At 43.3% G+C, this 10,000-nt stretch overlaps 1 protein-coding gene across 1 annotated transcript; it reads left to right on the forward strand.

Annotated features, from left to right (window-relative positions):
- Nucleotides 1–1,645: 1,645 nt before the first annotated feature.
- On the forward strand, nucleotides 1,646–3,194 carry LOC119278706 (ATP synthase subunit a-like). Its single transcript, XM_037560041.1, has one exon. The coding sequence runs from the start codon at nucleotides 1,864–1,866 to the stop codon at nucleotides 3,022–3,024; it is 1,161 nt and encodes a 386-aa protein (XP_037415938.1). The 5' UTR covers nucleotides 1,646–1,863; the 3' UTR covers nucleotides 3,025–3,194.
- Nucleotides 3,195–10,000: the final 6,806 nt, after the last annotated feature.

Genomic DNA, 10,000 nt, shown 5'->3' on the forward strand with positions numbered 1-10,000 from the left:
AGCAGCACTTTGGTTTGTGCATGGTTGTGAAAAGAAGGCTTTCTATACACTTATATGAACTTCATTGGCGAAAGAAAGAGAAGCTTGCCTTGATAAAGCACAGCCTTTCGCACTCCAATAGGCATATATTGTTACAAGGTTATGCCCAAAGGTCTCAAAAACGCCGGTGCTACATATCAACGCGCCATGACTAAGATCTTCGATGAGATAATACATAAGATTGTCGAGTGCTATGTAGATGATCTCGTTGTAAAGGCGGTATCCTATGAAGAACATCTTCAACATCTCAGAATCGTATTCGACCGCCTAAGGCAACATGCACTCAAGTTAAACCCGTTGAAGTGCGCCTTCATGGTCTCGTCAGGCAAATTCCTAGGGTTTGTCATTCGACATCGGGGAATAGAAATTGACCCGAGTAAAATCAAGGCCATACTCGAAATGCCTCCTCCTCAAAACCTTAAGGAGCTACGTTCGCTTCAAGGGCGCCTGGCATACATCAGGCGATTCATAGCCAATTTTGCAGGAAGAATCCAACCTTTTACAAGAAAAACCAAAAAAGACATTCCATTCTTTTGGGATGAAAACTGCCAACAAGCCCTAGATGGCATCAAAAGCTATCTCCTCAATCCGCCAGTCCTGGCTGCGCCGATACCAGGGAAGGAGCTTATACTCTACACCACGGCCTTGGATGAATCTCTTGGGGCTCTATTGGAACAAGAAAATGAAAACGGGAAAGAGAATGCCCTCTATTACCTCAGTCGTGTGCTCGTAGGAGCTGAACATGCGTACTCTCCTATCGAAAAACATTGCCTTGCACTGGTGTTCGCTGTCAAGAAGCTACGGCACTACATGATAGCACATCGGGTCACCCTCATCTCCAAAGTTCACCCACTTAAATATCTCATGACAAGACCAATGCTTACAGGAAGATTGGCAAGATGGGGCCATCATCCTTACTGAGTTCGACATTGTGTATGCGCCGCAGAAGGCCATTAGAGGGCAAGCGATGGCGGATTTCCTAGCAGCACATCATACATATTTCTACAGTAAATAAAATATTTCCATGGATGGGATTGCACGTAGTCCATTCCACCTTTATCTATCTAGGTTATCCTTCTTTCTTAACAAAGCAGAATGTGATGATCGATCCCTCTATTATGGGATTTATGTTTATACCAAAGCCTCTACTTTAGATATTTATGCTGATGAAGGAAAGCCTTGTTAAAGACTACGACTTTGGACTTCCTTTTTCGTACTCTTCTTTCATCCTCCTTACAAGAACGCTTTTCCTGGTTCAGAAGAATAAGATACTTAAATTGTGGCTTACATATGGAAAATGCCTTCGTCTTGAAGCTACCAATGCACATCACGGTGAAATCATTGTCAATTAATTGTTAGATTCCCCATATCACCCATAGCCACCCAAATCTTTTTTTTTTGCCTCAAACTCTGCTGCCCTATCACTCCTCGATAAGTGTACTTACTCAGGTTGTGCACTTGGCTGAGCGAGATCTTCCCCTTTCGCATGAGAACCGCCTACCTACGCTAACGTAACTAATGCAGATGGCGGAAGTTAGTAGTTCTCCTATGCCAACATGAACAGAAACGAAATCGTCGAATTTCGTATAGAAAGAAAAGGAACCACTTCTATTCTCTTTTCTTAAGTATAAGAGGGATAAGTACTTATTCCTGGCCGGCGGTATCATTGCTGCTCCCCGCCTAATGCGGATCATTGTGCAATGCTTATGTGAAATCTCAATCCAAAACTTATTCGTTTCGTTGGAAAAACCAACGCCGATCTAAAACTAAGTCTTCCTTTCAAAAGTGAGCGAGCAGAGCTGAAAAAGATGGAGTTACCTGGAGATGAGATTTCTTTCTACGGATATGAAGGATAGAAATATGCTATTTGCTGCTATTACAACGAATCAACCAATTCGTAGTAAGTGTTCCCGTCTTCCCGATCTACATGATTTTTTCCCAACCAACATCTCTCAGAACTTTGCTATAACGCCAAACTTGGATATAACGCCAACGCCTGAGCGAATTGCCGGCGTCACAATAGTTTTACAAATAGAAGAGTATTTGGGCCAAAATGAGTCCGAACAGGGAGCAGTCAATTTAGCTAGAACAGTATTGGGAGCCCGCCACCGAAATGGCGAAACTTGGCAGGGCATATTAGAGGATATTCGGGCGGGTGGTGGTATGGATAATTTTATCCAGAATCTGCCTGGTGCCTACCCGGAAACCCCATTGGATCAATTTGCCATTATCCCAATAATTGATCTTCATGTGGGCAACTTTTATTTATCATTTACAAATGAACTCTTGTATATGCTGCTCACTGTCGTTTTGGTCGTTTTTCTTTTTTTTGTTGTTACGAAAAAGGGAGGTGGAAAGTCAGTGCCAAATGCATGGCAATCCTTGGTCGAGCTTATTTATGATTTCGTGCTGAACCTGGTAAACGAACAAATAGGTGGTCTTTCCGGAAATGTGAAACAAAAGTTTTTCCCTCGCATCTCGGTCACTTTTACTTTTTCGTTATTTCGTAATCCCCAGGGTATGATACCCTTTAGCTTCACAGTGACAAGTCATTTTCTCATTACTTTGGCTCTTTCATTTTCCATTTTTATAGGCATTACGATCGTTGGATTTCAAAGACATGGGCTTCATTTTTTTAGCTTCTTATTACCTGCGGGAGTCCCACTGCCGTTAGCACCTTTCTTAGTACTCCTTGAGCTAATCTCTTATTGTTTTCGTGCATTAAGCTTAGGAATACGTTTATTTGCTAATATGATGGCCGGTCATAGTTTAGTAAAGATTTTAAGTGGGTTTGCTTGGACTATGCTATTTCTGAATAATATTTTCTATTTCATAGGAGATCTTGGTCCCTTATTTATAGTTCTAGCATTAACCGGTCTGGAATTAGGTGTAGCTATATCACAAGCTCATGTTTCTACGATCTCAATTTGTATTTACTTGAATGATGCTACAAATCTCCATCAAAATGAGTCATTTCATAATTGAATAAAAACGAGGAGCCGAAGATTCTAGGGGGCTACAGCTGCGCTTTTGCAGCACTGAACATGGTTCCGGGTACTCAAGATATTGTGTTTGGAGAGGTGTAGATAGATAGGACGTAGTCTTGCTCGATCAGGACCCACAAGCAAGGGCTTGCGCTTCCCGCGCGAAAGAAAGCAAAATATACAGATTGAGATAATAACGGACTTGAAGCTTCTCAATTGATCCAAAGATACTATACTGGTTTATTTGGTTATCTGAACTTGGTTGACAGTACCCAGATTCTCCTTTTCTGATTGACTTGCGACATTGGAAAGTCAAGATGGTACCCGGCCTATCGACATTGGCGACATTGGGAAGTCAAGATATTGGGTTTGTTTTACAAAGAAAGGTGAAAGCCGAAAGCCTTACGCATTGCTTTAAGAAAGTGAAGAGATGGGCGCCCTATTCTCTGTGGTCTATGACGTTCTGTCAGCTATTTCCCGTGCTCAGTTCCAGATTTCTTCCATCAGTAGTCGGTATCTTCCATTTCAAATGCTAGTGAACATCACTTCTTCTAATATGCAATTCCCGAATGGGAACAGACTTGAAACCCTTCTTTTCCTAGCATTTCAGCCCAGGCGGCTTCCCTCTATATTAATAAGTTCTTTCGAGCAATCACTGATGTAGGTAGGGCTGGTGCGAGAAGAGATTGTCTTATGCCAGAAAAGAGGTGCTCCATGTCGAAGGCAGAAAAGACGTGCTTATCAAATCGGTGGTCCAAGCTCTACCAACCCGGGACTCTAACAACACTGGTCTATAGGGCTTAAGCTAGGGAAGGGGTATAGAATGGTACTTTCCATTTCTCAGGAATCCATAGAGAGAAGATCCTCCAGCTGCGGGTACAAGGCAGTTACACTTATTTCAGCAAAAACTATTAGGAATGATGTTGATGGCAGATGCTTGCACTATTCACTTAAGGCTGGGTTGGCTTCTCAGTTAAGAAGAAGCAAACAGTTCGGCCTGATTGAAAACTAGCGTTTCTTGTCCTTGCATCTTGCGAAAAAACGGAGTAAAAAAGAACAAGAGCATGAGTTGGGTCTGTGATTCCTGTTCGAGAAGCGGTTCCAACATCTGCCTTCAGGGTCTTGGTTAGCCGGAACTAGAAATGCCGGGACTATGGGGAAGGGTCCCTCGGGCGAGATGGCTAAGCGTGTACGACGAATTCTGTCTATCTGAAGATCTGAGAAAGGCGCTGATTACAGCTCTGTCCTTGGATGGACCATAGGCCTGATGCTAGGAGAGTGTAGTTCGAGCATTCTATTGTGTGCTCGATCCGTGATACGCAAAGCAATCTCCTGTTTACTATTGATCTACTTCCCTCTAGCATCACTCATCCTTACGACACTAGTCCATCCATCCCTCGACCGAAGAGAGTCTTCCTCCTCACGGAACTAGGGTTTGGTTTCATAGACAAGACTTTCGAGCGCGACGTTGCGCACATCCTCTTGCTTGGTATCTTTTCTAGTGTACATCACATTCATTTTCCTTTCCATTCATTTTCCTTTCATGTAGATATGATAATCTTCATGGCATCAACCTCATATAGGAGCTGCCAGTAGTACTTTCGCGGGATTTTAAAGCAGGCAAACTTATGATGCGAGTCTAGTTAGAATAGAACCAGTGCACTCTGAAATCCGAACCAACCAATACGCTTCGCTTTCCTCTGCTCGTATAGACTCCGTTCGTGTTAGGACATCCATAGCCAATAGTAATAGTAGCTAGTAGCTTCGCCCCCCCTTGCCCCCGGAAAGGTTCTCATTCCTCACTGGATCTAGTTGACTTGCTGCTACAGCAATCAATCTATCTATATGTTCCGGACGGAAGAGAGAGTTTCCTACATTCCCATTCCCATGAACTGAACATCGGGTACCAACGATCTTGAATCCCGTGCTGAAACCTACAGATATGCACCTGTGCGGACCAACCTGGCAATCCTCCTGTCTATTCTTTCTATCTGGACTAGCGCTTCCCACTGGAGCTTACTACTTGACTAGAGCACTTGAACTTGTTAGTTTCATTAGTCAGTTTCCTAGCATAGCAAAGTGAGTTTCCCATCAACGGATTATCATCCTGTTGTTTCCATGAACATCAGGTACATATATGAACCTGTCAACGGAGCGGAACATATGATATGAACCAAGTAGATTCGTCTTTTTGCTCGTAATGTTAGTAGTTACTCGCTCATTAGTAGTGAACTATGATCATTTGTGAGGAGTATGTTTTCAACTCTATGTATGTCAATTCGAGAGTAGAGCGATCTATGTCAACCAAGAGCAGAACTCTCTCTATTTCCGGCACAGGCTTTCTTTCAATCAAGAAGAAGATTATTTCAGATTTTATCACTATCCGGACTGCTATCTACTATCTACCTATCTAGCTACCCGGGCTCGTTGTGAGGCGGGACCCAACCCTCCTCTTCACTCCACTGCTTCAACAGAAATGGATCCATCATCTGCTACCCATGAGTAATAACGTTACGAATCTACCACTGATCCCGAGGGCAAGTATGAAAAAGAGAGTCAAGCAAGGTTGGATTCGTATGTTCCATTTGAGTAAGCCTCTGATGCCCTGCGCACATAGCTTCTTGCATGCCCGATGGCAGGACAGATCTCCCAACCTGGAGTATATTCCTGGCCCCGTAGCTTAGCTTAAGATCTTCGTATTTCAAGTCCACCGGCATGGGACCTGACCTTGGGAATAAGCCCCGCCCTGTCCTCTAAGATATGAGATCCACCCACACCCAAACCTGGAAAAGCGGCAGGCTCTAGTCGAACTGCATACCAGAAGAGAAGAGAACCCTTTCCGTTGGAAGAAAGAGAAAAGGGGCCGGGCTATGCACTTCAAGAGAACCAACCCAAGAAGCACTCAATAAACTATTATATATAGTCCTGGCCAAGAGAAGGCCACCAGATCAAGCTAGCAGCAATGGGTACTACAGCACCAAGAAAGATCGATGGAAAGGGATATGAAACTATTTTAGATGCACGTTCTAGCTCTAAAGCAAGCTTATACGCACTCATAAAGGTGCCGTCTAGTGCCGTGAAGATAAACCGATTCTCTGACCATCCCTCGAGATAGCCTTTGATTCTCTTTAAGGATCCGGGAACCATATAAGGATGAGTTAGCCGTAGGATATGATTCCTTCTTGGGAAGGGAATAAGGGGATCGAGAATGATGCTGCAAACAAGATAAGGGATTCACCAAGGCAGTATTACTATGGAAATGGTATAGAGCTAGCCCAGAAAAGAGAATCCATGGCATGGCTATTCACTCAATCAAAAGAGAAGGTCATAATCTGGAAACTATTCCAACACAGAAGGGTTCTACGCTAGGAATCACTAAACTAGACGAGCACTTCTCAAGTGCCAGCTAGGAAACTGTCTGTACTGTAAACCAACCTTGTCCCCACCCGTAGAGAACTTTTAGTAGATGGAAGCAAGCTCCCTAGTCCTATTCGACCCACTTGGAATTCCCTTATGTGAATCATTCATGTAGCATTGATATACGAGAATTCGAGATTGCTCCACCGGGCCTGACTAGTAAATACAGCATACGGGGAAGAGAGTCTTCTGAACCTGAAACCTATGAAGCAAGGAAATCATTCTACTCTGCAAGCTATTCCACTGGAAAGGACAGGTTTCTAAAGGAATGGGATTAGTACTACTTAATTAAGGAAGGGATGAGTGTTGTCTTCCAGGCGGGGGTTCTAGCAACTAAAGCAGTGGAAATGTTCTCGTTCTCTCATGCTTCAAAGCAAAGAGTTGTGCCTGGCATTCCCATTTGTCTCTCTCTGTCGAAAGCTAGGTCAAAGGTGCCTGTGCTCGAAATGCAACATCACTCACTTGGTCTAGTGGGTCGGGGTTCATCAAGCTTTTCATCTCCTGAAGCCACAAGTCTAGTATAGAATCTGCTCTTTAAGGTCGAGAATCTGCTCTAGAAGGTCGATTAGGCCTTGTCATCATGTCATCGCACTCCACTGGTATCAAAGTTCTCGGCCCTTTTCTTATATTACTTTAATTATATTATAGAAGTGTGCCCGGTCTTGTCTCAGCATTCGAGGTTGGATGTGTTTCCTCAGTCATCGTTCGAGGAAAGCAGAGGCCCTCGCGGAAAGATCAAAGAAAATGAAAAGCACAGCCGCCTCTACCTAGAGCAAAGAAGCTTTGCCAGTCTTATCACCGGATTAACCATAATCAGCTTTAAGGTCCTGACTCTCAAATCGGATATCTCTTTCGTTCACAAGAATTGCTTATTATGTATGATTTGTGATTTGAAATTCTTTCTATTTACTATTTTGATGGAATTCATGAACGAGTAGATCAAAGAAAAGAAAGCAAAGCATTCACTCCTAAACTAAAGAACTAATCTACTGAGCTAGCCTCCCGTTATGCGCCAATGCTTGAACAGGACCGTTGACCTTTACCAAGCCAGTTTCCTATAGTTGACCGATACAGTTCGCAAGGCGGATGTGACCGATGGATTTGAAGAAGGAACTCATTTTTTTACTGATTCAGACCGTTTACCAGAAGAGCGGTATGGTTCAGAAGAGGTACTCATAATACAGATATCGTTTAACGAATTGCCCGATCGATTACCAATTCATTAAGCCTACCTATACCTCCTAAGGTTCCAGCCTACCTGTCAACCTACTCTGACATACCCTTCTAGCTCACTTGAAAGGAGAGTTGTTGCTACTGTATGAAAGTCTCGATTAAAGAAAGGGATAAAAAGACATACATTCACTCGGTTTTAGCGTAGTTTTTTTGTTTCCTTCCATTCATAAGAAGAAAGAGGTTATCTTTTAGCTCCGGGTCCGACTTATAAATAGGGTACTTGACCTTAGGATCGAATCAGGCTCTCCTTGGGATAAGCCAGAGAATGGATCAGCCGGGCGAAGTAAGTGATAGGATCTCCAGGATTCTAAATTCCATGCCCGGGGAAGTCTAAGAGGATAAAGGAGGATGTTCCCTGCAGGGCATTTCGCGGGGTTAGGATGTGCATGTTTACCAAATGAGCGGAAGACTTGACGCGAGCCAATGAAGCGCTGCTAAGGCGCTCCGGCTTTCCCCTGTTGAGTCGCTCTTTCCTGACCTTCTAAGTGAGTTCTAGCTTGAGCTGGCATAGTTTGTTCCGCTTGTAGGCCAAGGTTTAGAATCCATACGGAATGGACGAGGAATTGAGGTAGGGAAAGGAAAGGTAACACCCAAAGCATCAAATGGACACGAATACATCTTAGTGGCTATTTCTTACTACCCCAAATGGGTTGAAAGCGGCATCTTATCGAACACTGACATCGGAAAAAAGTGGCCTACTTGAAAGAAAAGAGAATCCGCCTTTCTTTTCAAAAGAAACTACTGGAATGAAATCAGCTCCGGGTAGAGATGGAGGGGGCTTCGTAGCTTGACTTTAACGGATCCCTTGCTTCATAGAATAGATGGCTAAGCTGTCTTCTTTCCCCTTCTTATTAGTCTCATATCTTCTATCCATCGATTAGTATGAATGAGATCATCTATTTCCTTCTCTTTGGCGGATTCAATCATGCCTTGGATTTCCTTCTTTAAATGGCCTTTCATGCTTACTATAACTAGTTATTTCGGTTTCTACTGGCTGCTTTAACTATAACCCCAGCTCTATTTATTGGCTTGAACAAGATACGTCTTATTTGAAATGAATCTTACGAATAAGTAAGAAAAAGGTAATCGTCTTTTATTTAAAAGACCTTGAGTTATAAGCTGCTGCTTCGAGACTCAACTCACCATGTCTGCTGGGAGGAGATACCAGATAAGGCAAGTTTCATATGAGAATTGAGCCAATCACATCCCTATTCCTATCTTATGCACCTATTATCAGTGGACACTCAAATCGAATCAAACTTTCTTTAGCAATTGCCTCTCCTATGGCGCATTCTAGGATTAGTGTTAGTCCGTGCGATTGACTTATTCTTATCTTTAGCTGCACCGTAACAGGCTTATCTCGGATCATGTGAGTGAAGCCGTTGTGAGCTGGCATTAAGTCTACAATCATGAATTACAATCCTTTGTGCCACATTGAAATCCTGCTACCGAATTCTAAGCTTCCCTTCCCTAGAATCTGATTACTCCAAGTCTCCAATAGCATCTAACCAATCCATTAACATGATTGCGTAGTGAGTTGAGGCTCCATCTTTATCATCCAACTCTTTCCTTCATCCGCTTCAACGGCAGTATTGTGCTTTCCTGCTCTTGGCATCGGGAATCGTATGAGTTTTTCAACACCTTCACTCAGGTCATTTACGCGAGCAGAACTTCGAATAAGAGCAAGGGTTCCCATCTAGGTAGTCTTCAATTTATTACTTTAGCATAGGAGCGCTCTCCAAAGGAGCTGCAACGCGATCATCCGTGGGAAAAAGAGTTGGATTCGTCCCACCTATCTAGATCAAAGAAAACGCTTCTTCTATGGTTGCTATACCCAGAGAGTCATGAAACTCGCATGCAACTTAGAATCAGATTCTTCCACCGAAGGTCCCTATCATGTTCCAGGTCTGGTTAGCTGAGATCTGATAGGGCCCACATGACCTTGATTGAAATATCTTATATAACACTAAGCCCTCCTTCCAGCACCGCTGCACGGAGCTATACTGAATGAAAAAAGAAGAACCATTCACCAATTCCAGCGGAAATAGAACGCAAATAATAGGTAATTCCAGGGTAAACTAGGATCTAAAAACATGGCCTCAGGGGGATCATCCATGGGTCCAGAAGAGTGAAAGGAAGCCCTAGCTGGGTAGGGACGCGGTATCGGCACGCCAATATGGATTCGCTCGGACAGCTTTTCTTTGTGCATCATAAGAAACATTGTACTTTCTATCTAAATGACATAATGAGCAAACAGAAGTATCTTTCTCATAAGCTTCTCCTAATCGGAAAGGCAAGTAGCTTTAAAAGACATACGAGTTACATCC

This window comes from Triticum dicoccoides, chromosome 3B, assembly GCF_002162155.2.
Source record: "Triticum dicoccoides isolate Atlit2015 ecotype Zavitan chromosome 3B, WEW_v2.0, whole genome shotgun sequence".
Classification (NCBI taxonomy): Eukaryota; Viridiplantae; Streptophyta; class Magnoliopsida; order Poales; family Poaceae; genus Triticum; species Triticum dicoccoides.

Coding starts and splice junctions, on each gene's coding strand:
- LOC119278706 (XM_037560041.1), top strand. CDS start 1,864: ATGAGATTTCTTTCTACGGATATGAAGGATAGAAATATGCTATTTGCT.